The 27972-nt window shown below is 41.1% G+C and overlaps 1 protein-coding gene across 1 annotated transcript in view; it reads left to right on the top strand.

Moving 5' to 3' along the window:
• Nucleotides 1–27972, top strand: part of Ndst3 (N-deacetylase and N-sulfotransferase 3) — a 145806-nt gene that overhangs the window by 90226 nt on the left and 27608 nt on the right. Inside the window, exons 7-8 of the mRNA XM_021195526.2 lie at nucleotides 24265–24447; nucleotides 26034–26130. Coding sequence (XP_021051185.1) covers nucleotides 24265–24447; nucleotides 26034–26130 — 280 coding nt within the window. The remainder of the gene's footprint in view (nucleotides 1–24264; nucleotides 24448–26033; nucleotides 26131–27972) is intronic.

The following is a 27972-nucleotide window of genomic DNA, read 5'->3' as shown; positions in this document are numbered from 1 at the left end:
GAGACTTGGGGTACGTGAATCTGACGTAAGGAAATAATTAGAAACAAAGATTCCCAGACTTTGGTAACCAGACTCACCAGGATGTCAGTGACATCCAGGTACCAGAGATTTTGTCCGTCTCCAACCTCTATTTGGATTGTACATATAACTACCTCCTTTAGGGAGTAGAATATCTGAATCAAATTTAGTTGTTGATGGCTTCTGTGGAGGAGGCCACCATCTAACCACTAATACTATATATCTGAGTCTTGTTTTATTTTTTATTTTATTTTTTTCATGATCCATGTTTTTTTCTCTATTGACCATGTCTCCTTCCTTAATATCTTTTTGACTAAGCTGACTCATTAGTGAAGCCGTCTCTGTTCTTTCAGGTTTGTGAAGTCCCTCATACAATTCATGCAGAGTCCTTATATTCTGCATAGCTGAGAAATCATGTAAAGAACACTTCTTATACTGATTTATGTATTTTTTGAACTTATGTTGAACTCAAGTTTTGAGAGTTCTTTCCCACAGCCTTAAGGACTACCCTGAAGGTTACAGCTTCACCATATTACTGAGGATAACCAGACACATTCTTGCTTCACAGCATCTTGCTTCTCATAGTCATGGAATCATATGCCCAAAGGGAAGAACATTTCCCCAAAGAAGGAACATAAAGTAAAGTATGAACACGATTGTGCAAACAAGTTTTACACTTACAGCAACCATCAGAGTTCAGGGAGACCCATGTCCTGCTGGCTCTACTCTAGGGGCAGGAGATGCTGGGCCAGCAGAAACCCGTGTGTAAACAGCCAAAGTGGAGAGTGATTGAGAAAGACACCAGTTACAAATCTCTGGCCTCCACATACATGCGCCTTCACAAACACATACACATAAAACAAAGCAAACTAAAAGAGGAGAGAGAGAGAGAGAGAGAGAGAGAGAGAGAGAGAGAGAGAGAGAGAGGTACATACATTTGTGGGGGTCTTACAAATATTTAGCCCAACTGATGTTCAAGATACAGGGAGCTGTTTTTAACCAAACCCAAAACAACAACAACAGCAAAAAGTTCATCTTAACACACAGCAACAATGTGCTTGAAGAAACAACAGAGCAGGGCCAAGTGAAAGAATCAGAGTAAATTTTCAGAGCATACCCTAAAAATGTCTGCAGAAGAATTAGGTGCAGAAAATATCTAATAAATATCATAGAGATGTCCAGCCCTCAAGGGTAAACAGCCTTAAACAGTATCAAAGTTTCAAAAGGGTGAAAAGTATTTATAAAAGAATCAAATAAAAAGATTGGAGCTAAAGAAAGCAAAGCTAAACTGAATAGCTCATGACAGGATATTAATAGCCAACATGATCAAGCAGGTAGAAGAGCTAGGTAGCTGCTGCTTATGCTATTTGAAAAGTACCCCTTATCCACAGACACACACTCCAAAACTCCTTTGTTGGCCTGAAACTCATGACTGTGCATGTTACTTGTAAATACCATGCATTTCCTATTCAAAGTACACACACCCAATGCCTTTGCCTTCTTTATTAATAATTAATTCTGCACAGAACTTGTACATTTTATAATTTAAAGTACAACATCAAAAATAGCATGGACTTCTTTTTTCTTCCTCAGAATCTCATAGATATAAGATTGGAACTTATGTGTCTGAATAAATTTCAACACATGACTTTTGTCCTTCTTAGTTGATATCATTCACTTTTCCCTTAAAGGAAGTGTCCTATGACCTCTTCCATAACAAGATTGCTGGCATCATTACCTAGTGCTTTGAGTCCATTATTAGGTAAAATAGAGGGTTCTGAACACAGCTCTTAAAATACAAGGAAGGCTGTGATAGATTACCAGCTACTCATGTGACAGATGAATGGATAACATAGATGGTTGCCCCAATGAAGACAAGCAAACAGGATGGACCAGGAGAAGCCATCCTTTAAGTATAGCCTACACTTAGGCTATAGTTTAAAGTTTATTAAACTATAATAAGGATTGTTTATTTTTGAAGTTATCCAGTTAACACTTGCAGAGCACTGCTGCTTCAAATAATTAAAACCTCAGAAAACAATACCATAACCAAAGTGGAGTACTGTATCCAGTTGGAAAGAACAAAAAGGAAGAATAAGTAAAGACTGCCTCGGGGCACGACATCAAATGAAGTAGCTAATGGATAATGGAAAAGAGGAGGAGGAAGGAAAACTTACTAGAAGAAAAAGCAAGTAGAGACCTCCCAGATATAAGACGAGAACGGGCACTGGGACACAAGAAGACTATGAACTCAGGAAGAACTGAAGACTTTCATAGCAGCATGCATTTGGTTCAAAACGTCAGAAATGAAGAAGGGTTTTGAATGTTGCAGAAGAAAACCAATTGCCCACATTAAAGAGAGCCTTAAATTAAAGGCCACCAGCATATTTCTCCACACTTTTAGGGGCACAAGTGGATGGGGCAATGGAGTTCTGTGATACCAATGATAGAATGGGCAGAGTCTGTTTTACTGAAGTTGAAGGTAAAATTATTATGAGATGAAAATGTCAGCTTATGCTTGCTGATAATTAGATATTTAGATATTAATGTCTTGGGCATAGAGAGAAACACTTGCATAAGGTGCAAAAATAGAAAATTAGAATAAATCAAAGTATATCACAATAAAAATTAGAAATCCAAAGGAAACCAGTGAAGAAAGACAAAGGGTCAAATAAACTACAAAGATAGGTTAAAACATGTACTAATGGTGGCAGTGATTCCTATTGGCAGTAAGCAATGTTAAATGCAAATGATAAAATTCTCAATCAAAAGACATAGAGTAACTAGAGATAAAATCCAAAATGTTACTATTGTTTACAGGACACTCACTTTAGGTCTACTGACAGACACGGACGATGATAATAAACTCCTTTGGAGGGAGAGAGAGAGAGAGAGAGAGAGAGAGAGAGAGAGAGAGAGAGAGAGAGAGAGAGATCCAAAAGCAGTACTGTGTGTGTGTGTGTGTGTGTGTGTGTGTGTGTGTGTGTGTGTCCAAGAGCAGTAAGTACAGCTGGATGTTTCTTTGAGGAACCCCTGAATCCACAAAGATTTCCATGGTGGCTGTACCAATTCACACTTCCTCCAGCAAGGAGTAAGTGTTCCCTTTCTATACATGGGGTGTCCTTTGTTTCTTTGATCTTCGATCTTGGGCATTCTGCCTCCCAAGTGCTGGGATTCAAGAGTTAAGTCACCACACCCAGTTAGATTTGGGTTTTCATTGTTTGAGGAATGTAGCTATCAAGAAAATACAAGTTAAAACTACTTTGAGATGTTATTTTATCCCTGTCTGAATTCAAGGTCAGCCTGGCCTATGTAGTGAGACCCCAAGCAGCTGAAGCTAATAGGGGGGACCTTGTCTAAAAACAGCAACGAAGAAACTTTAAAAATCAAAGCCGTTTATATTTCATCTTTTGACTTGGATCCATGTTCCGGTTTTTAATTGGGTTGTTTCTTCGCGGTTTTTTTCAGTTCTCTGTATATTCTAGGAATTAACCTCCTGTCAGATTTGTAACTGGTAAAGCTTCTCACTGTCACTGCATTGGGATCAATCTATGATTTTTGTACCTAACAATGTTTAACAAAGTTGGGTGTCCTTGCATTCGGTACAGCAATGCTTACAGTTATCATATCCTCTCTGTGAATTTTTTCTTTGATGAATATGAAATGTTCTTCCCTATCTCTTCTGATTAGTTTTGGTCGGAAAACTATTTTAAGGGTTGTAGAGATGGCTCAGTGGTTAAGAGCACTGACTGTTTTTCCAAACGACCCAGGTTCAATTAACCACATAGTAACTCACAACTGTCTAGCTTCTGTTCGAGTATATCCAACTCTCTCACGCATGCAGGCAAAACATCAATGTCCATAAAATGAAAATAAGTGAACTATTTTTAAAAACTATTTTATCAGACACTAGAGTTTCTATATCTTCTCTTTGTCTCATTTGTTGGGAACATCTTCTTCCATCCCATAACAGTGCCGTCCTTAGTGGTACGCTGTGGTTTGAGGAGGCAAAAAGATATATTATGTTTTCTAATCCAGCCTGTGAGTCTCTGCCCCTTTCATTGGGGAACTGAAACTGTTAAAATTGAGAGTTGTTATTGAATAATGTTTATTCCCGTTATTTTGCTGGAGTTGTGTTTCTTTCTTGGTGGTTAGCTATTCTTGAATTATGTATTCCTTGTGGTATGTTTTCATATTCTTTTCAGGCAAAGTATTTCTTCTAATATTCTTCTGTAGAGCAGGGTTTATGGAAATAAATTCCTTAAATCTGTTTTTACCATGGAAAGGTTTTCTTTCTCCTTCAATTACAGTCGCTGGGTTTGGAAGTTTGGGCTTGCAGCTGTGGTCACTTAGAACTTGCAGAACATCTGTCCAGACCCTTCAGCCTTTTAAAATCCCCACTCAGAATTCAGGTATTGGGTCTGATAGGCCTGATTTTTCTTGCTTGCTGTGTTTTCTCTCTTGCTGCTCTCAATAGCCCTTCCTGTGCCCTGTGCATTTTATGTTTGGTTATTATGTGTTGTGCAGGGTTTCTTTTCTGGTCTTGGTTACTTAGTGTTCTGAATACCTCTTGCAACTTAGTAGTCATCTCTGTCTTTAGATTTGGGGAACTTCTTCTATCATTTTCTTGAAAATATTTTCTATGCCCTTTGACCTGGGTTTCTTCTCTTTATATTCCTGCTGTTTGCAAGTTTGGTAATTTTTTAGTGTTTCAGATTTTCTGTATGTTCTCTTCTTGAGAGTTTTTATATTGAATATTTTCTTTGACTGAGTGATTGATTCTCTTCCTCTACCTTGTTTTTGAGGTCTGACATTCCTCTCTTATACATTACATTCTCTTGGATGTCCTGAGTTTTTTGAGTTTTATTTTATTTTGGCTTTTCTTCAGAGAGTCTATCTCTTTATTAAATTCCATCTCCTTCTCTTGAATTGTTGTCATTGTTTCATTCCACTCTCTGTTTTTGCGTTCCTCGATCAGGAAGTCATTTTCCTATGCATTATTTAAGGTGCTTTTCTCAAAAATCACTACACTAAGCATGCTGAGTTGGAGAAGAGGCATATGTCTTCACTATTCATGTTGTTTGTGTTTTGTGGTCGTACCTAAACATATGGAGTTAGGTTCTCAGTGGTAGTTCTTGGTGGATTTCTGATCTCCCCATGTTTGGTCTTCTCTCAACCTATCAGAATGTGAGTCTCTTGAATGGTGGTTGGTGCAAAATACTGGAGGCACTATATTTTGGCTTGCAAATGAACTGTTAAAGGGGTCTCATCTCTGTGGCAGTGGGTGTGGGTGGGTGCCGGACAGAGTGGTGAGCAGGGAAGCTGGCAGGCAGATGAAAGGGAGAATGGGTCCAACCCCAGATGATTTGTTGTGAGCACATTTTTAAGGAAGAAATAACTAAAAATACCTTCACTCTTGGTAGCATGTTTTTAATATTAATCTAATCATAAAGAAACAAATTTAATAAATCTAAACTTCGATATACCCTATGAAGCAAATACCCTCAAGTTGTAACAAAATATAAACTGTGGTATTTTAAAAGCATATTATGGGGGACTGGAGCAATGGGTCAGTAGCTTGGAGAGCTTACTGCTCCTTCAAAGTACCCGTGCTGTGTTCCCAGAAACCACATTAGGCAGTTCATAACCACCTGAACTCCAACTCCAGGAGATATGCCACTATCTTCTGGCCTGCACAGGCAACAGTACATACACATAAATTTTTAAAAATAAATTATTTAAAGGAGATGTAGCGTTAAAAAGAAACTGTAAGATAGTGTAATCTAATATAGTTTTAAATCTTGTGAATCCAAAACACATTTGGCCATTTATTTTCCAGTTCTGGATGATAAAATATCCCCCAAACCTTGGCTTTTAAACAGAAATCATTATAGTATGAGCACCCTTTTTTCTCTATAGGACTAGGCTAGGGAAAGCAAGCATTGGGTGAAAGAAGGCATGCAGTGGGCGAAGGAAGGTGTGAACTGGCTGAGGAAGGTGTGCACTGGGCTAAGGAAGGTGTGCACTGGGCTAAGGAAGGTGTACACTGACTAAGGAAGGTGTGAACTGGCTAAGGAAGGTGTGTACTGGGCTAAGGAAGGTGAGAACTGGGCTAAGGAAGGTGTGTACTGGGCTAAAGAAGGTGAGAACTTGACTGAAGAAGGTGTGAACTGTCTGAGGAAGGTGTGCACTGGTTAAGGAAGGTGAGTCCTGGGCTGAGGAAGGTTATGCACTGGGCTGAGCAAGGTGTGCACTGAACTAAAGAAGGTGTGTACTTCCTATGGAAGGTGTGATCTGAGATTTTCTTGACAAGCTTCCCCTGGTTTTAGTCACAGTGACAAGCACTGAAAGCCAGTGGCAGGCACAGCTGGAAGCTGCTGTGGTATTTGCTCCTTTCATTCAGTCTTGGTTCTCTGTAGAACTCAGCAGCTCTCTAGAGGTCATGTGACAGTGCTCTGCAGAGACTAATCCAGTCACACAGGGGATTGGGTGACTCTGTTTTTCAAGATTAGTTTTTCGGGCCCTGTCTTTGTAAGCCTGTAAGTGTCCCTTGTGTTTCCTGTGTCGGCTTTTGTCTCCCACCGCTCTTGTGTTCTTTCATGTCCACGTGCTTTTCTGAAATGTATCCCTTACAATGAGTAGCCAGGCTAGAACATGTGTGTGAATTCTGTTAAAAAGAAATGAAGGTCACAGGTGTGGACCGGCATAACCTGTTGCTTGAGGGCATAGGCCAGTTCTGTGGCTCATGAACAGTGCAGACCTGGGACAGCGAGGGGAAGATGGTATGCGCAGCCGCGGTTCCCTATGTGCCACAGCATCATCGTCTGATGGGAAGCTAGCCGCTTAAAGATTTTCATTAATTTTTATTGTTTATTTTATTTATTTACATTTCAAATGTCATCCCCTTCCCAGTTTCCCCTCCTCAAACCTCCATGCCCTCCTCTTTCCTCCCTGCCTCTATGAAGGTGCTCTCCCACCCACCTACCCACTCCCTGCCTCAGTGGCCTAGTATTCCCCTATCCTGGGTCATCAAGCCTCCACAGGACCAAGGGGCCCCCCTCCCAGTGATGCCAGATAAGGACATACTCTGCTACATATGCAGCTGGAGCTATGGGTCCCTCCATGTATGCTCTTTGATTAGTGGTTTAGTCCCTGGGAGCTTTGTGGGGATCTGGTTGGTTGATATTATTGTTCTTCCTATGGGTTGCAAACCCCTTCAAGTTCTTCAGTCCTTCCCCTAACTCCTCAGTTGGGGTCCCAGTGCTCAGTCCAATAGTTAGCTGCAAGCATCCACATCTGTATTGATCAGGCAATAGCAGAGTCTCTCAGAGGACAGCTTCCTCAGACTCCTGTCAGTAAGCACTTCTTGGCATCAGCAAGACTAGGTGCTAGAAATCAAGGTTTCAAAAGTATTACCAGGGCATCGTCACACTCACTGCATCAGTGGTGGGGACACACTCCAGATAAGACTCTTTAGCCTCAGAAAAGGGTCCAGATGTTCCTATGAAGTAAAAAGACAAGTATGGAGAGGCCTAGCTACACAGCCTACCATCATTACCTTGAGGTTTCTGCTTCCTCTCTTAGTGATCTGCCATGCTGGGAGAAAAAAAAAAAAAACCCAAGTTGTGATGAAAGAAAAATAGAAACAAGGTCAATGCCCAACTGAAAGAAAAAGCTTTTAAATTAGTGCCTATTTAAAAACATGATTATGGACGCTATTGGTAATAACATGCTGTGAAATATCTTAACTGTCAAATTATGAATTAATACAAATACACAGATATTTTTAGATGAAATAATTGCAGCACTTTCTGAGAGTTTAAAAGATGCTTTTCTTCAAACTTTAAAACACTGACATCGTCTCAAAGTTTGCGGGAGAAGAGATAAACACTAGTAATGATGGCTTACCTCTCTGTAACCTACTTCCTCCCTTGAAAGGTTGAGTGGACTGTAGCCCTGAACAAAGAGGTCATCAAGGACCAGACCTTGAAAGAGGAATCAGGGATTATTTATATATGTTGGCCTTATCTGACCTTGTGAGATATTTTACAAATGTGGAAGCTTAAAACTGGAGTTTAAAAAGATTTCCTATACTTCATGATAGGGAAACAAATAGGAAAAAAAAAATCTTCATTACTCCTGTCACCGAGCTCTGATTACAGAACAACAGTGGTCCACACTTGTGACCTTCAACTTTTTTAAAACAGAATTCACACACATGTCCCAGCCTGGCTACTCATTGTAAGGGATACATTTCAGAAAAGAATCTGGACATGAGTGAAAGAATGAAACAACCATGCAAAATAAAAGCTGACAAAAGAAAAATACATAAAAAGAACCCAAGGAACTGAGAAAGCACAGTTATATGGCAGTTCAGAACTCCCTCATGCCAAACACACAGCCCTGGCGTGGTGGTTTGAATAGAAATGCCCCCACAGACTCATGTATTTGAATGTTTGGCCCATGGGGGATGGCACTATTAGGAGGTGTATCCTTGGTTCTATTGGGGGAGGTGTGTCCCTGGGGAGGTGGGGGTCTCCTATGCTCAAGTTTTGCCCCGTGTGGAATCTAGTCTCCTTCTTGCTGCCTGTGGATGTAAAACTCCAGCACCACGTATGCCGCAGGCTGCCGTGCATCCCACCATCATGGTAACGGACTGGACCTCTGAACCTGTAAGCCAGCCTCGATGAAATGTTTCCCTTTACAACAGTTGCCTTGGACACGGTGTCTATTCACAGCAATAAACTCTAAGCTAAGACAGCGCGGGGCAATGCTAGCTTGGTAGATTGGTAATCAGTGTCCTGTACTCTACCATGAGAGGAAGGTAACTTACAAATATTTCAGGTTAAGAGCACATCTCTAGCTGCCTCCTTCTGGTTCTCAATGGATGTAGTATTTCTTTCGATTTACTTAGTTTTATGAAACGTAAATATCCAACACAAGGTTTATAAGCTGACTTCTAAACCAATGCCTCTGAGAAAAGTTGATCCCAGATGTGGTACTTGGCTTACCTGACTACCTAAAAGCTGAAGAAGAGACTTAATAGCACCTCTGTTACCAGGATGCCGTGGGATATTTTGCTAGTACAACTTTAAAAATGGAATTAGACTGTCAGCCGAAGCCTTCTGTGCCACGGTGTTTTAAACCGAAGGCTGCTTGTTGTATAAACGTGATTTCTCTGGTTTAACTTTAGGCTGTTTTCTGGGGTTCTCCCATGTACCGGGAATGCGTCAGAAGCATAGCTTCGTTTCCTGTGGAGGCTGGAAACTGTTAACAGCAAAGTTTGGAGACAGTCAGAATGAGTGCTTTGCCATATGTTAAACTAAACTTGATATGAGAAATCATATCAGTTTCCAGTTTCCCAGAACATTCAAACGGAAAAAAAGAAAAAGACGCAGCTCCAGCTTTATAAATATCAAAAGCATCTGTCGGCACAGGAAATTCTGCTCTGTCATTTCGCAAAATGATCCCTACTTATATGTACAAGAGAAAGCAGATCTGATGAACTCTATAGGAAATGATGGGCTGTTTTGTTTAACATTTGAAGCGGTTATGCATAGTCCCACGTGACTGGCTGGCTTCTGAGCTACCGTGACACGAAGATCTCAGCAGCGCTGCCCAGTGTGGTCCGGAAGCACTGATGTTTCCAAGTCAAACCTTCTGTGAGATGTTTGTGGCTAAATGCTACCACCATCATCCCCAACTCGGGACGACTCAAGGGTATTCACGAAATGTGTCAGTTTCCCCAAGTGCCTCATTTCTCACTGAATTTCCCCAGAGTCCATCAATCAGATACAAATGCCCTTCACTTAATTGGCAGTACCACTTTGTGCAGTAGGTCATTTGTTTGAGTGGGTGAGTGAGTGAGTGAGTGAGTGTTAGAAGTGATTCTACTCTGCAGCCCTGTTTAGTCTGGAACTCAATATGTAGACCAACCCAGCCTTGGACTCATAGAGAACCAGTGCCTCAGCCTCCTGAGATGCTGGGATTAAAGTATTTCACCACCACATCTGGCTGTTAGCAGTATTTATTTTTTAATTTATTCACTTTACATCCCAGTCACCGCTCCCACAATCCTTCCCTCATTCTCCTCCCCTTCTTCTCTGAGAGGGTGGGGGCTCTCCTTGGTATCCCCCCCCACACACACTGGTACATCAAATTTCTATGGGGCTAGATGTGTCCTCTCTCACTGAGGCCAGAAAAGACAGCCCAGCTAGTAGAACATATCCCATAGACAGGCAACAGCTTTTGGAATAGCCCCCACTCCAGTTGTTTTGGACCCACAAGAAGACCAAGCTACACATCTGCTACATATGTGCAGGAAGCCTAGGTTCAGTCCACATATGTTCTTTGGTTGTGGTTCAATCTCTGAGAGCCTTAAGGGTCCAGGTTAGTTAACTCTTTTGATCTTCCTATGGAGTTCCTACCCCCTTAGGGGCCTGCAATTCTTCCTTCTATTCTTTCATAAGAGTTCCCAAGCTACAACCAGTTTGACTGTGGGTCTCCTCATCTGTCTGAGTCAGCTGCTGATTATAGCCTCTCAGAGGAAAGCCTTGCTGCACTCCTGTCTGAGAGCATAACAGAGGATCATTAATAGTATCAGGGATTGGTGCTTGCCCATGGGATGGATCTCAAGTTGAGCTGGTTATTGAATGGCTATTCCCTCAGTCTCTGCTCCATTCCTCATCCCTGAATTTCTTGTAGACAGGATAAACTTGGGGTCAAAAGTTTTGTGGGTAAGTGGGTGTCCCTGTTGCTCCACTGGGGTTCCTGCCTGGATACAGGATGTGGCCTCTTCAGGTTCCATATCCCCAATGCTGTGAGCCACAACTAAGGTTACATCCATTGATTCTTGGGCTACTCCCTTGCCCCAGATCTCTGTCTCATCCTAGAGATGCCCCATACCTCCCCACCCCTGTCAGTTTCAGATTTCCATTCATTCTCATGACCATCAGGCCATCCCTCCTGAACTTCCTCACACCTGATCCTGAACCCATCCCCCACTCCCCTCACCATCCAGTTCCCTCCTTCATCTGTCTCTTATGATTATTTTACCTCCCCACAAACACACTTCTAAGTGAGATTCAAGCAACCTCAAATGTGCCTTCCTTCTTGTTTAGCTTCTCTGGGTCTATAGAGTAGCATGGGTAACCTATATTTTATGGCTAATATCCACTACAAGTGAATACATACCATGCATGTTCTTTTGGGACTGGGTTACCTCACTCAGGATGATATTCTCAAGATCCATCCATTTGCCAGCAATATTCATGATGTCTTTGATTTTAATAACTGAATAGTATTCTGTTGTGCAGATGTACCACATTTTCTTAATCCATTCTTCGGTTGAGGGACGTCTAAGCTGTTTCCAATTTCTGGCTATTACAAATAAAGCTGCTATGAACATAGTTGAGCATGTGTCTTTGTGGGATGTTGGAGCATCTTTTGGGTATATGCCCAGGAGTGGTATAGCTGGGTCTTGAGGTAGAACTACTCTGTTTTCTGAGAAGCCGCCAGATTGATTTCCAAAGTGGTTGTACAAGTGTGCACTCCCACCAGTAATGGAGGAGTGTTCCCGCGCTCACCATCCTTGCCAGCATGTGCGAGGATCTTGAGTTTTCGATCTAGACATTCTGATGGGTGTAAGACAGGATCTCAGAATTGTTTTGATTCATATTTCCGTGATGACTAAGGACTTTGAACATTTAAGTGATTCTCCACCTTTGGAGATTCCTCTTTTAAGAATATCCCCAAGATGGTCTCTCAGCCCACTTCCCCAGTGTGATTCCCCATTTTGCAGGGCCTTTTACTCTGATCACTGTCTCGTGGCTTCCATCAGATGAACAAACGTACAAGCGGAACACCATCGCCCGCCGCCGTCTGCGAGGCCTTCACGCCATCTGCTCGCAGTCCCTGTTTCAGCAGCAGCAGCTCTTGCTCTCTTGACTACAAGCTCTGATCGATACGATGTTTGTCCTTCGTTTCCTTGCTTGTTTTCTAGCACCACAGACATCCCTGAGACTTTTTCTCACAGACTCTTGGCCCATTTCTTGTAGTAACTGTCTGTGTGATGTTTCCAACTAAAATCCTTTCACTGCAGAATCATTCTGGTTTGGCTCCCCTTCTCTGACTTTTCCGACATTTTCCTTATTTAGTAAACTGAGTTTCTTCATCTGATTCACTCATGTCCACTTTTCCAGTCATATTAATAGCACATCCTCATGATTCCCATTCATAAGTCACCAGGGGTCTCTTCATTTACAACCTTTCATGTTTCAAAGGTTGCTATGCACTGATGTTTCGTTTTCTAGAAAACTTTTGAAAAACACACCTACTCCTACAAGAAGCACTAAAATGACTCTGCCAGAGGTTTTTTTTTTTTTTTTTTTTTTTTTTTGGCACTTTCCCCCCTCTTTCCTCCCAAACTGGATACTGAAGCTATTTGCCCTACTTAACAGAACTAAAGCTGTATCCATCTGTAGGTCACTGATAACACTCAGTGTGTGCCCTGACTCTTCCCATTTCTGAGGTTAGGCACAGAGCATTCTCTCCGCTTGGCAGATGTAGGAAAAGGACTGGACACATTGTAACAAGCAATTCTGTTATGAATCAGAGACCTCTGGAGAACAGAAAGACTCACTACAAACGCGCATTTTAAGCAAGGGATAGCCTCACCTCCACGAGAAGGGAAACAGAAAATACAAGAGTGCATCCTTATGTTTTATTTGCTCTGGGAGAATGTCATCAAGAAGGTATTGTATTCCTTCATTCCTAGCACACCAGAGGCAGAGGCAAGAGGATCTCCGTGAGTTCAAGTCTAGCCTTTTGGAATTGGGTTACCTCAGTGAGTTCCAGGACCTCGGACATTGAAAGCTTTGTACGGAGACCTTGTCTCAAAGAAAAGAAAAGAAGAGAGGAGAGGAGAGGAGAGGAGAGGAGAGGAGAGGAGAGTTTCCTGTTCTGTTTGAGCTCCTGTCCTATCTTTCTGTGGTGATGAATGGGAATGTGGAAATGTAAGCCTCTCAAAGTCACTTTTGGTTATGATGCTTCTTCATAGCAATAGTCCTAACTAAGGGACAGCAGTATGTGTTAGACTTAGAGATAAGTGGGCTCAGTGAGTAATCATATAGCCACATATGTTAACAGAGAGAGACATGGGCTCAGTGGCCAATACATATAGTACTGTATGCTAGCAGACCATCAGCATGCGTGTATGTGGAGATAGAGAAAAACCTCAAAGCTATTAAAACAAAAGGGAATGTATAGAGTCACATGTACAGTCTTCTTCAACTTCTATGCTTGTTGTTACAGACTTAGAGAGAGAATGCCAATGTATAATTGCTTTGACATAAAATATTTCTAGAGCACATGCCATTTCATAGGTTGATAGTAGAGAGAAATTGTGATGTAGATTTGCACGAGGAATTGCCGGGAAACCACACAGTGACCGGTTCTGTGCCACAATAAAGCATGCTTCAGAGGACGGCAGGATGGCACACTTCACACATAGTGAGAATGAGGGATCGTGTGTATGACGAGCGTGCTTTTCCAGCTTTCCAGCCGAGGTGCTCCCTACCTAACGGTCTATGCCTGACCAATGTCCTGCGTGTGGTATCTTAGTAAATAGGAAACAAGCACAAAGTCAGCTTTAGAAAACAGCTGAAAGGTACAGAAGACTCCAGCCTTTCTTCCTCCCCTATCTCCTTCCTACTTCAATTAATAAGGCAAATCTTCTTTTGACTGCATGGCTTTCCCTAGTCATGAGTATTTAATGAAACTATTTATTTCAAGCTGTACAGTACTTTCAGAATTTCCATGTGTTTAAGGTCACTTGATGATGATGATGGTGGTGGTGGTGGTGGTGGTGGTGGTGGTGATGAGGATAATATCGAAGCAAAACATTTTTGAAATTTTTCTGTAAGCCAGGCTGTTTTGCACTTTAAGCAACATAAATATAAATTTCAGTTTCATAACATCAAGTCTCTTGGCTCCCTTCTCAGCAGTTCATACCGTGTGGAAGGGCTGACAATTTTACCATGTGAACAGTGATAACTGCGGGTTCCTCTGAACAAGGTGGTTTATATAGTTCCTAAGAAATTGTTGTTAGGAAACATATAATATAGAAAAGTATTCCTGTAGAATGGCTTCTCTAAAAATAACTTATTCTGAGAGATTTAGAATTTAAAGAACAACAAGCTATGAGCCAAACATAGAGTTCTCACTACAAATTATTTTTAAATAGCTATCTCATCTGCTTGCAATTTTCTATACACTAAACTCTTACCTGAGTTAGACACCACTATTGTCTTGATCACTGTTCTATTCGGTAAAGAGACACTATTACCATGGCAACTCTCACAAAAGAAAGCATCGAATTGGTACTTGCTGACTATTTCAGATGATTAGGCCATTAGCATCGTGGTGTGGAGCATGGTGGCACACAGGTAGACATGGTGCTGGAGAAGGAGCTGAGAGTTCAACATCTGGATCCACAGGCAGCAGGAAGAGAGAGACACTGGACTTGGGCTTTTGAAACATCAAAGTCCACCCCCAGTGACACACTTCCTCCAACAAGGCCACACCTTCTAATCCTTCTCCAGTAGTGCCACTTTCTGATGACTAAGCATTCAAATATATAAGCCTATAGGGGTCATTTTTAATCAAACCACCATACCTATGATGACATTTTCCAAGTACTGTGGAACAATAGTCTTGCCTGCAGCAGATGGACATTGCTGTCCTGACTCACAAAATTTTAGCTGTTTCATATTTTGTTCCTTCTACATTTTTACACGGCTTCATTCTGACCTGACTCTTAACAGCTGATATTGCCTTGCCCTGTTCAGCCCTGGAAAAAAACTACTGCTCTCAATTTATTTCATGCCAGATTTCATTTATTTAAATATCATCCAAAGTCACCGGACTGGGACTCGGGTAGGGTCCTAGAGATCCAGCAGCACCCTGTGTGGGTCTGAGCTAAGCCCTCTGCAAATCGTTAAGGTTGTGGATCTCAGTGCTCTCGTGGGATTCCTAACAGTGGGATCTGGGCTGTCTCTGACTCTTCTGCTTGCCTTTGGGATCCTTTACCTCCTACTGGGTTTCCTCATCCACTCTTCAAGTGAAAAATGTGTGTCTGGCCTTATTGTAGCTTGTTATACCATATTTGCTTGGTGTCTCTGGAAGCCCTGCTTTTTTCTGAGAAAGGCAGGGACTGGGTGGATCTGTGGAAAGAGGAGGCATGGAGAGGCTGGAAGAAGGGGAAGAAAGAAAAACTCTAGTCAGGGTGTCATATATGAGTGAAGAAACCTTCGCCAGAGTGAATTTGACGGGAAATTTAATATGTAGAGTGAAGAACTCAATAAATTAAACAGCGAAGCAACTCCAAAAGGATCCAGTCAGTAAGTAGGCCAATGAATCAGAGAAGTCTCAAAAGTAGAAATACTAGTGGTTAATCAATATATGAAAAAAATGTTGAACAACCATAGATATCAGAGATATGCTAGTAAAAAACTGCATTGTGAGTCTCTCACCCTCGTCAAAAAGGCTGCCTAGTGAGAATATAAGATATCCACTCTAGAACTCGCGTGGAGGTTCCTCACAAAACTCAAAATGGAATTTAGCTATAGCATTCATAATTGAAGATGTTATTTGTGTGTTCACTTAAAAAATAATAGTAAAATAAATAAAGCAGAAACTTTAGCAGGGAGTCCCCATCTTTTGAATGTATAGTACTTTTTTTTCTTTTTTTTTTCACAGATGAAAAACCGTATTTTCTTTATTATTATTATTTTCTTTATTTACATTTCAAATGCTATCCCGAAAGTTCCCTATACCCCCCCCACGCCCCTGCTCTCCTACCCACCCACTCCCACTACTTGGCCCAGGCCTTCCCTTGTGCTGGGTCATATAAAGTTTGCAAGACCAAGGGGCCTCTCTTCCCAGTGATGGCTGCAGCTAGAGACACAAGCTCAGGGGGTACTGGTTAGTTCATATTGTTGTTCTACCTACAGGGTTGCAGCCCCCTTAAGCTCCTTGGGTACTTTCTCTAGCTCCTCCATTGGGGACCCTGTGTTCCATCCAATAGCTGGCTGTGAACATCCACTTCGGTGTTTGCCAGGCACTGGCATAGCCTCAAAAGAGGCAACTATATCAGGGTCCCTTCAGCAGAATCTTGCTGGCATGTGCATTAGTATCTAGGTTTGGTGGCTGATGATGGGATGGATTCCCAGATGGGGTAGTCTCTGGATAGTCCATCCTTTCATCTTAGCTCTAAATTTTGTCTCTGTACCCATATCCTTTCATGATGAATTTAGCTATAGCATTCATAATTGAAGATGTTATTTGTGTGTTCATTTAAAAAATAATAGTAAAATAAATAAAGCAGAAACTTTAGCAGGGAGTCCCCATCTTTTGAAAGTATAGTACTTTTTTTTTTCTTTTAATTCACCAAATAAATCAGCACGTTTGATGTGTTGTTTTCCCCTAGCAAGTGGGATCTAGTCCCATAAGCCACAGTTTTAACTGAAGCCTCCCATTGGTGAGCTCAGTCTTTGTGATTGCTAGAATTCAATTCATTCACGTGTGAGCCAAAGTCGGATTTCATTTTTTTAAAATAATTTTTCATCTACCAGGTCTCTGGAGTTAAATTAGACACAGCCTCAAACACTTAGTTTCCTCTCTACGTTTTCATTGTGCTGTGGGAGCAGTGCTTTAAAACTAAGAAGAAGAAAAAATGTTTTCTGCAGGACATTTTCATTGCAAAACTGAGTAACACATTTGTGGTATGTATCTGGCTGCATAAGAGAGGGCTTCTTCTAATTAATCGCTTCTAAAGCTATCATCAACTGGAACTGTGTTCATTATTCTGTCACTGAAAGTCTAGTGGTACAAGATCAGCTGTGTCTCTTCTCTAAATAGCTGAAGGAGGGTCTTTCAGAATAATGAGAGACATCAGAACAACACAAGCCAGGAACACAATGTGAACCTTAATTGAAAATCAGTGGTGTAAGCGTTAGAACTACCGCACGAAATGTTAACGTTTGTTCTGAAGCTGAAGCAATGGCAGTGCGTTTGGGTGACTTCACTTCTGTTCTCCAGTAGAAACGGTCACTCGTCAGTCATTGGCTTGTAACCAGAGGGCCGAGGTTGAGGTTCTGAATGCAGAGCCAGAAAAATTAAGCCAGTAACGGTGAAGACAACAAAACACGCCAAGCTAAATTGCTTTAAATGACATGGACCTCACCCTGTACGTTGGAAACCTGTCCCTAATTGAGAGCAATTGATTTGCCCTCGTGGCTCTCTTTTAAAGCTTGTCAGATCTCAAATTCAAAATAGTAAGGCCTGTCTGGAGATCATTCTGCAATGGAGATTTCCTCTGAGGTCACTAAATGATGAGCGAGGAGTAAGGTGTGGGGCAAAAATTAAAATAGAATTCGGTGAATGGAAACCTTTAAAATCAAAGTCGCATCTGTTTGATGACATTGGAAGCAATGAAAAGAAGGAAAATGACTTCAACATAAAACAGGATAACACAAAACATGGACGATGTGCCAAACTCTCAAAATTCTCTTCTCATTTGCCAGCTCTATCTTTTCTTCTCTTTTACCTGCATAACCCCAATAGAGAGTGATGAGAAACTTCAACAAGCAAGAGTAAAGGTTAAATCCTCACTGACTGGTGCTTACTTTTTGTCCCTGGTAGCTGGCATAGCACCTTCCACACTATTAAAAGACGAAAGTCTACATTCAATGATGTAGACTTCAATTCTATTCAACAAACACTAGCTGCCTATTAGATAATTCAATTTTTAAATATGTCTTTAACTGTTCAGTGGAGGCTAGAATATAGTCATTGGTCTTGGTGAATTCATATTTCATGACAGGAACCTATAACTATTAAAGGCAATATACTGCAATCATTGTTAAAAAGAGATCACAAAATCCAGTGGGGATGCAAGATGTAAATGAAGTGGAAACATGAGAGGGTGTATCAGGAGGAATGCACAAAAGTCACATGCACAAATGCAAGGATGTGTTCCCTGGGGTGGAAAGCAAAAGACAATAAATGGGAATGAGAGAAGAAAGGAAGAGTTTAGTGGACTCTTCAAGAACAAAGGGTGTGGCCTGTATGGTTTTGAGACCGTGTGTCTACACCACACTAAGATACACTGAAGCTATAATAGACCACACCACATTTGGGAGACCTGGTATTAAGAGTAAAGAACACTTCAAGCCCAGACACTTGATGTATGTGCCTAGCTGAGAAACCAATGGAACAAAGCTACCATCAGGGATTAAGACTGAATTTCTCAAAGTCAGAGGTGGGTTCCAAAGACATGTTAATTGGAAGCATTGAGATTTGAGTTCCTACTTGCTGATCTGGCCTTCTGAAACATTTAGGATGGGTGGACAGAGTAAAAATTAATCCCAGGAGGGATCCAAGTTTGAAATCACTGCTAAGTAGAATGGAAGGGTAAAGGCACAGAGATGAATAGAAAAGAATATCCAGTAATATTCAAGTGAGACTGCAGAGCATCTCCATGGTCAGGAGCTCTTGCTGCACACCCATGAGGACCTGATTTTACAACACCACACCCATGAAACCAGCTGTAGGAGGATGCATTAAGCCTCAGCACTATGGGGATCATGACAGAGTGAGATCACTCAAGGTTGCAGACAGCCAACATGGACCAAAAAGTGCAAGCTTTCATTCCAAAGAGAGATCCTGCCTCCATGGCAGAATGAGGTGGAGTGATGGAGAGAACTCAGTGCCCTCCTCTGGTCACCATACCTCAGTCTACGTACCCACTCATGTCCCTTTGCATATACACACACAAGAAGAGTTTGGGATTCCAGGGAGGAGAATTGGCAAGTAAAAATGCTTGTTCCAAGACTAAGGAACAGAATTCAACCCCAGTTAATTAAATAACTTTAAGAAGACAAGGAAGAGGAAGATTGGGACCATACGATAAAATGTTAATGGTAGCTGCCATTTTGTTTTCCTTGAAGCCATACTGAAATATCTCTTAATATCATAAATGAGAGAACTTCTTCTAAGTCTCAAATTGGTGGCTCAGTGACAAAGATGACTTACAAAGCTATAAGTGACTGCCACGAGAGAAGTTCAAGTCATTGGCCATAGAATTTTGCTAGTAGAAGAGATTCAAGGATGAGTGCAGAAAAATGGAGTGTTAAGAGATGTCAGATCTGTGCTGCTGAGCTGCTAGAACACTGTTATAAATAAGAAATGATGTTTCTTTAAACTTGCAGGAGCATCGATGACTACAGTCCTATAAATAGATATCACTCACTATGCAATCGCTATGCAACAGGCTGTGCTGCGAGTTTCTTTATGACTGTGATGACAACTGTAAGGTCGGTCTTACTCATGGTGTCTGTTCTAGAGAAAAATCCCCGAGCGTTGAAAAACCTTCAAAGATCTCAGAGCCACAGTTTATTACATAATAGGCAGGACTAAGTTACAGATATAACAATATTGTTTATCAGCAGAGGAAACAGGAAAGCATCCAGGAAGAAAATAACTGTAGAGGAACATGCCACAGTAGGGTAAGAGGAGAAAATGCGTGATGTCAAGTTAGAGGAAACAAGAATAAATCCTTGAGGACACTATTTTATTTTATTTTGTTTTATTTTATTTTATTTTGGCTTCTGTTGTTTTTAAGATTTTTTTTCCACTCTGTAATAATTTAGCAACTCTTAATTTGGTGGTCATATATATAATTGCAAGACTGGCTGTTTGGTATTGGATAGTCAGTTGAGGGGACTCTTCCCTGGGGAAGACCTCTCCCACTCTCAGCATTCCTTTCTTGCCTGGAGATCTTTGTCTCAAGGTGGGAATCCTTGAGACTCCATCCTTTCATGTTAGCCTGTCTGTTAGAGTCACCCATGTTTAAGTTTTACGAAGCTATGTTTTTGAGACTTCATGGTGTAGCTTCCCTGACATTTCTAGAAGACACAGTTCCCATTGCCTTTCCACACTCTCTTCTACAACAATCCCTGAGCCTTTGGTTTAGGAGGAGTGCTGTTGATGGATCAGTTAGGGCTGGGAGCCACATGATCACCTGTTCTCTGCCTTTTAATCAATTGTGGTTTTCTGTAATAATCTCCATCTGTTGGGAATAGAAATATCTTTGAAGGGGGTGAGAGCTACACTTGCATGTAAGTATGAGGATAAATATTTAGAATGCCATTAGGAACTGTGCTATTTTAGTAATGTGATGGTTGTAGATTCTCCTCCAAGTCCCACTACATTACTATCGCCAAACAGTCTTCTGCATTCCCAGTACTGAGCATGACTTGTTCCCTGTTGGGTGATCCCTAAGCTGACAGTCACCACCACGACATGGGTGCCACTATTGCACTTTTAGAGTTATTGCACCACATCAATGATAGTTGTTGACATCTAGAGGCACCATAGCTTAAATTGGCTATTGGTTGCTTCACTCTTTAGAAGCTCACATGGTGCTAGTACCATGAAAGCTAGTCCTCGGGGAGGAGGCTTTTGGGTCAGCTCCAGTTAGGATTCTCTAAGTCCTGTGTCTGAAGTAAGTGGTGTCTTCAGCAATTGGGACTTCTCCTCCACCTCTGCAAGACAACCAGAGGCAATGGCTAGCCTTCTGACCAAATGTATTCTCTTTATAGGTTTGTTCTCACCAATCCTATTGCTTGCCGCATATGACTTTGTAACTAAACCAATAAAAAAAATTGGAGAGGATACTTGTTTGGCAAAAGATGCACACGACATCCATTTGTGAGAGGAAATTATGAATCATTGAAAAATACTTTTAAAAGAAATGGAAGTGTTTTGTATTCTGATGAATTGCACTCCCTTTTGCCTTCTATTTCTATAAGAGCACAAAACAAACTCCAGGCTGGAGTCCAAAATCTAAAAGGGGCAAGAGGTGACATTCTTCTCTTTATTTGCATTGTACTTTGTGTTAGGTTGGCACACAAGAAATGGAGTTGAAAATCTAAGAGATGTACTATGCTTACAGGCTAGGAAGTTTTTCTCTTATAGGATATTCTTGTTGGTACTGTTTTGTTTTGTTTTGTTTTGTTTCTGTCAACTTGACATAAAATAAAGTTATCTGGAAAAAGGAACCTCCATTGAGAAAAATGCTTACATCAAATTATCTGTAGGCAAGTCTGTGGGGCATTTTCTTTATTAACAATTGATGTGGGAGGGATCAGCTCACTGTAGGGCCTGCCACCCCTGGGCAAGTGGTCCTGGGATGTGTAAAAAGTTAACGTGAGCAAGCCAGGGAGAGCAGACAAATTACCATCACCCCTCTGTGCCTGCTGCTTCGTACCTGCCTTGAGTTCCTGCCCTGACTGCCCTCAGATGGAATGTAAGATGAAGTCAAGCCTTTATTTCCCAAACCTAACCAAGACAGGGGCTACATTCAGTACTTTATAAATATTACCTCAGTTCTTCCAAAGCACCTTCAGTTTCAGAAGAGCAGCATCATTAACTAGCTCCTAACTCATTTTGGATAGCCTGTCTTTGTCAATACTGGTGCCATTTTGTTTTCTGTCGTTGTGCAAGTGAAAAGCTAGGTATCCCACTTCATCACAGTGTGACTGAATAGCAAAATCGGGTGCATTAGAGTCAGAGTGTGGTACCACAGCACCTCTGTTTCCCACTTTCTACTTTCTACCCCATGCAGACACGATTCAGGGAGGTGCGACAAGTAGTAACTAACTCTTTCATAGCAAGAAAGAAAAGGATAGAACTAGCAACTAACTAGGTTAATATATATCTTTAATTAATGCACTTACAAGGAGACCTGAGTTCAATAACTAGAATCACATACAAGAGGGCTAGCATGGGCTATGTGTGTGTGCTCCCAGTGCTGGGAAGGCAGAGACTGTGGATATGAAGGGCTCACTGGATAACTAGCCTCCCTATTGGGAGAATTCCAGTGAAGTGAAAGACCATGCCTCAAAGGGGTGGTGGAGGGTGAGAGAGACAGCATCTGATTATCAATATATAAGGTTGCTCTTTGACCTCCACTTGCACATATGCGTCCATGTGTGCACACACAAAGCAGGGAGTAAGGGAAAAATGTTCCAAATGTCAGAAGAGAAGGGGTGACGAGAATCATAAGAGCCAGCCAGTGGTGCAAAACTAACACTAACACCCTGACACACTGTGAGGGTAGGGCCAGCCTGGGCTATGTAGTGGAACCCTGACTCAACAAGAGAAAGAGGCGTTGCCACAGACTTGATGCTATTTTAAGAGAAGTAACCAGAAAGGGAATTTCTTAAGGCTTCAGTCTTCAGGGTCAAAATAATAAAAATGATGTGAGTTGTTAGTAAACCGTGGCTGCATCAACACACTAGTAACTATTTTAAACTTACCCTCCACATATTTTGTTCTTGAAAATTCTAAGATCTTTTCATGAAGAGGAGGTAGAACATTGCTGAAAATTGTGTTCAGAACTGATGCTTTTAAAGGCTCTACCCAGCAAACAATGGAAACAGATGCAGAAACCCATAGACAAACATTAGATGGAGCTCCGGGAGTCTTGTTGAAGAGCTGAGGGAAGAACTGAGGAACCCAGGTTGGACAGGGACTCCACAGTAAGACCAACAAAGTCAACTAACATGGATCCTTGCAGGCTCCCAGAAGCTGAACTGTCAACCAAAGAGTAAGCACGGGCTGGACTGAGGCACTGTGCCCCTCCCCCAAGTGCCCATATGTAACAGATGTGCAGCTTGGTCTTCATATGGTTCCCCCAACATCTGGAGCGGGAGTTGTCCCTGACTCTATTGCCTACCTGTGGATACTGTTTCCCTAACTGGGCTGCCTTCTCTGACTGCAGTGGGAGAGGATGCATCTAGTCCTGCAGTGACTTGATGTGCCAGGGAGAAGGGGTAATACTGAGGGAGGGGGGGCTTCCCCTCTCAGAGGAGAAGGGGAGGAGGGAAATCAGAAGAGGATATGTGCAAAGGGTACTGGGAAAAAGGGGAAGCTGACATTGGTATGTAAAGTGAATAAAATAAATTTTAAAATTACAAAAAAAAAAAAGGAAGAAAGAGGAAGAGAGACAGACAGAGACAGAGACAGAGACAGAGAAAGAGAGACTGGAGCTTCACACTTGAAAGCCTGGAGACTCTGCCTTAAGAAGCGCAGAATATTGATGTCCCAGTCTCAGTTGTACAGATCTCTTTTCTACCTATCATGTCAGATCTCAATTCGACTTTTTCTCATATTTCTGTTACTTGATTTTTGAATTTTCTTGGATATTTCTTTCAGTCGTTTAAACAATGACCTGTTGCATTTTTTTTGTTGTTGTTGTTGTGACTATTAAGTAATCACACAACACTCGACACTTGGGGAAATTCCTCTTACCACATGAATTACTTGCTTTCTTATAGGCAGAAGAATTCGTTCCATTCGCCCCACAGCTAACCAACAAAAAATACTTGAATTCATTCTGGCTTTCTAAATGACCATTCTGTATTCCAGATCGATTTAATCAAAACCTCTAGCAAGTACATTTACTTTATTATAAAAATTTCCCACATTTATTGTGGGAATTTTCAGTGAGCAGGTTCATTCTACATCAGCTTCAACTATAGCAAGGGTGAATTGTATCTAGCTGAGCACCGAACAGTTTCAAAAGGAGATATTTCCTGCTAGGAATAAAGATAGACCCCTGAATGCAGAAAAGGTTTTAATGTGTTACACGACACCATGTTCAAAGAAATATAAACCTAAGGACAGTTAAATGATCTCATTAATTATTTATATCCTTAACTGGAAACACAACAACATAAACCAAGTTCAATAGATTGAGATTATAAACCCCTAACTCATGGAATCCTGCTTCTTCAACTGGCTGACAGTTTGCGTTTCATGAGGGCATTGTGTGTGGGTGCCTAGACTGTGTTGGGAAGGATTGGTTTATTGTACCCAGGTAGCTAATGTAACAATAATTTTCCTAAATGATGAACAATTATTTTAAACTCATTTTTGTTAGGAAATATGTTAACATTTCAGGGAAAAAAACTGTCATTGAGCCTTGTCAATAACATACTTCACTGCACAGTAATATAATGAGAGCTTTTAGGATATATACAAAGTCTAAAAACAAGTCATGTTTGAAATCCTTATGTAGACCATTTAATTGTTTTTTAAAAAAATGTCTAACATTGCTGTGATCATTTTGCCTTCTGGTGTTAAAATAACCTGCTTATGCCAAAGTTCATTTGCCTTTTTCAGATCAGTATTTTCATGACCCATTTGTCTAACTATGGGAATGACCGACTGGGATTATATACATTTGTGAATCTAGCCAATTTTGTGCAGACCTGGACCAACCTGCGTCTTCAGACCTTGCCTCCGGCTCAGCTGGCTCACAAGTATTTTGAGCTCTTTCCTGATCAGAAAGACCCTCTCTGGCAGGTAAATCAGATCAATAATCGGTATAAATAATCCCACAAACGCAGTTCGTAGTTCCGTGAAGTTATTCAAATGCGAGAACTCAGAACATCTGAGTGAAACTGTGCATTTGGGAAACATTAAGACTTGAGAAACTACTTCCTACTGAATTGTAGGCCTTTATTGTTGCTACACATTAACCCACATTTTCTGTTTCTTTTCCCATTAGAAGGTATACAATATTTGGTGTGGGGTTCTGTAAGTGGTAATGCATTCAATCAGGAGTAGAAATCAATTTTCAGACTGTCATAGGTTGGAAACAGAAAATGATAAACAAGTTGTGTGTTGGGCAGTCAGCCAATTAGTCACACACACACACACACACACACACACACCTGTAGTTACCAGTCCACAGTCCACATTAGCAGCTCTCTGGAGTGAGCCAGTGCTGATAGCTATATTACTCTGCAGCTGGCTTCACAAGAATCATTTCTTCTTGTCGACTACAATTTGCTGTGTGTTAGACACTTGAACACATACAATTTTCCCATAATTTCACACTTTATCTTTAGACTGAAATCATTATCATTGTAGGAGAGTGGTTTAAAACAAACAGTTAAACAGAATGACAACCAAAAGAAGTACATCACTTTTTGTCTTTGCTACATATAAGCAAATTTATTTAATTCACATATCTGTAGTGATAACTGGCCAGAAAGGAAAAGCAGGCCTGTTTGTTCGTACATGAAATAGTACTTAAGAATTCTATTCTTATGTGCTAGTGTGTTCTAGATACAACTACACAGTCTGTCTGGTTTTAAAGAGACCAAAAAATAAGCCTGTATAATAGCACTCCACCTTCATTTGACAGTTCTGCTAAAATTTGGTACTTTTAGCATCATAGTTGGCCAAGTTACATTTTTAGATTATAGTTATCAAATTTTGAAGGTAGCTGGAAGAAATGAACTGCCTCTTTACATTAGGGTGCCTTGATCTCTCTCCTCTTGAAGAAAACTCGTTTACATAGAATAAAAATAACATAAGATCCAGGGGTACCTTAAAGGGAGTGATTTAGTGAATGCTGAGAGTCTATCTCCCTTTAGACCAGTGGGGCTTAACCTTCCCAACGCTGTGACCCTTTAATACACTTCCTTATGTTGTGATGACCCCCCAAATTATTTTCATTGAGACTTTATAACTGTAATTTTGCTACTTTTATGAATCATAATGTAAATAATTTTGGAGAAAGAGGGTTACCAAAAGGGTCGCGACCCACAGGTTGAGAACCACTGCATTAGCGTATCAGGAAAAAATAGTATCTTCCCAAGTTTACTACTTAAAGGGGAGAGGGTAACTGCAGGATTGCCAGGAGCAGAAAAATGTGACACCCTGGGCACTCGGCTGTTTGCCACTCCCTCCCTCTCAACTGAAGGACAGAAAGAAATCCCCCCAGAACTTCTGTGATGCCACCTCACGACCTTCAGTTTCCAAAAGAAACCCCTTGCATGTATGTGGTCGTGTCTCCCCTGGTATCTTAAAGCAAAGATTGGAGAGGCTAGCTCTCAAATGGATACACACAAGAACGGTCTCTACATTCCTCTCCCATACAGAACCCCTGCGATGACAAACGCCACAGAGACATTTGGTCTAAAGAGAAAACCTGCGATCGTTTACCAAAATTCTTGGTAATAGGACCCCAGAAAACTGGTGAGAACTTTAATATTACTGTTAAATAATGTAAAATAACTAGCAGGACCTTGAGCCTCCTGTACAGCTAATGAAGGAACTGCATACCTTCCTCTGATGCAACCTTGTTCAGCTGAATACTAAAGGCTTTGGGCTTTGTTTAAAAGGAAATGGGAGAAATGTCAGTTGAAAGACACAGCAGTCAATTTGCTGCATCCATCTCTCTCTCTCTCTCTCTCTCTCTCTCTCTCTCTCTCTCTCTCTCTCTCTTCCCCCAAAGATCGTACTCCAGAAGTGTAGCTAACATTTATAAAATTAAAACAAATTTTGTGTTTAGAAAGTGATTGACAGGATTTGCTCTAATGCCGAGTGAGACGTATGTAAGTACCTGAGTCTCTATAAGAAATCTTTTCCAAATACTCTTCTTTCCAGATACACTTTACTTTTCTTGCAGAGGTGACTGTTTTTAAAAAAAGATCTAAAAGATGTTTGACAAGCAGAATTCCTAGACATAAACAAAACTCTCTGCCATCAAGGTGCTTATCCGCACCCAGGAGAGAACCGATGCACACTTTCTTAAATTGGCAGGCAAGTTTTCCCTCCACAAAATTCTTGTTCCTGTAAAACTCCATATTAAAGAGAAGCCCAGTGGAAGTTTTAATGCCAAACATTTGAGCTGAGCTTTGCATGATAAATTACTTGGGGCCCTTGGATTCTCACTTCATGGAAAACAGCCACAGAAACTGCACCGAATGGTAATCCCTTTCCTTGTCTCTGAAGATAACAGAGTTCTAGGCAAGATTCGCAGTCTTAGATGTTTCATTACATTTAACACCACTTGCAAATGCCACTTGCAAATAGTCAGAGAGTAAGAATGGCCGTTGCTTCCCTTGTGTGTTTGCTTGCCAATATCTACTGAAAGTCTAAAGATGGTTAGGAAAACATTGCAAATGAAATATCCTCGGCAGCCCCTTCTGCCATCACATAACCCACCTCGCCGTTACTTGTCATCCATGTCTGAGTCTTGGAATACGCAGCTTGCTTGAATCGGAGCTCTGCAGGATAAGTTACTTCTCCTACCACACTGGATGCAGGCACTGTACCGTCATGCTTAGACAGTGGAAATACTACTGGGCATACGAAACTCTGCTGGGTTTTCAAATATTTATGTTATTGTTTGGATGTGACATTTGTCTTTGGCATAAAATCTTTATAGAAAATTATTGGTTTGTAGGTATTAATTTTTCCAGGTTTGGGGGGATTGTTTTAGATATAATTTACATGATCCAATAAAATGTATCCATTCTAAATACAGAATTAGACAAATGTTACACATCTCTACTTGGGTAGTATTTCCACATAGAATAACTTCATGATCTTTATGAGACCCTGATAGTAAGCTTTTTCTTCCTTAATAAACAGACTAGGAAGCTAAGACACAGAGTTCCCAAAGCAGTCTGTCCATCTGTCTGTAAGTCCTGTCATTCTGTCTTCTCCCGCCTACACTTCTGTATATCTTAGATACTTTTTCATTCTTATCCTTTTTAATTTTTTAAAAGAAATCAATATAGCAGAAGTGTAGATGTTCCAGAGCGTTGTAGAAGCACAAATTCCTGAGTCATGCCTTAGCTCTACTAAGTCAGACCCCTGGGGTGGGTACAGATGTGATCCAGCCTCTGTGTGACTCAGCTGCAGCCAGAATTTGAGGATTAGTGTTGGGTCAAGGTGCTGTCACATGTCCTTGCATTTCATCCCATGTGGCCTTCTTGATTGTGGGTAAAATGCTCCTTGTTTGGCTTAGATATATATTCTTGGCACTCTGTGTCTTTTAATTCATTCTTTAGGCAATCTTGTTGTTGACAG

The sequence above is a fragment of the Mus pahari genome, chromosome 4, assembly GCF_900095145.1.
Source record: "Mus pahari chromosome 4, PAHARI_EIJ_v1.1, whole genome shotgun sequence".
Taxonomy (NCBI): domain Eukaryota; kingdom Metazoa; phylum Chordata; class Mammalia; order Rodentia; family Muridae; genus Mus; species Mus pahari.
The sequence above is the reverse complement of the archived record's forward strand: the minus strand, read 5'-3'. Positions and strand labels throughout refer to the sequence as shown.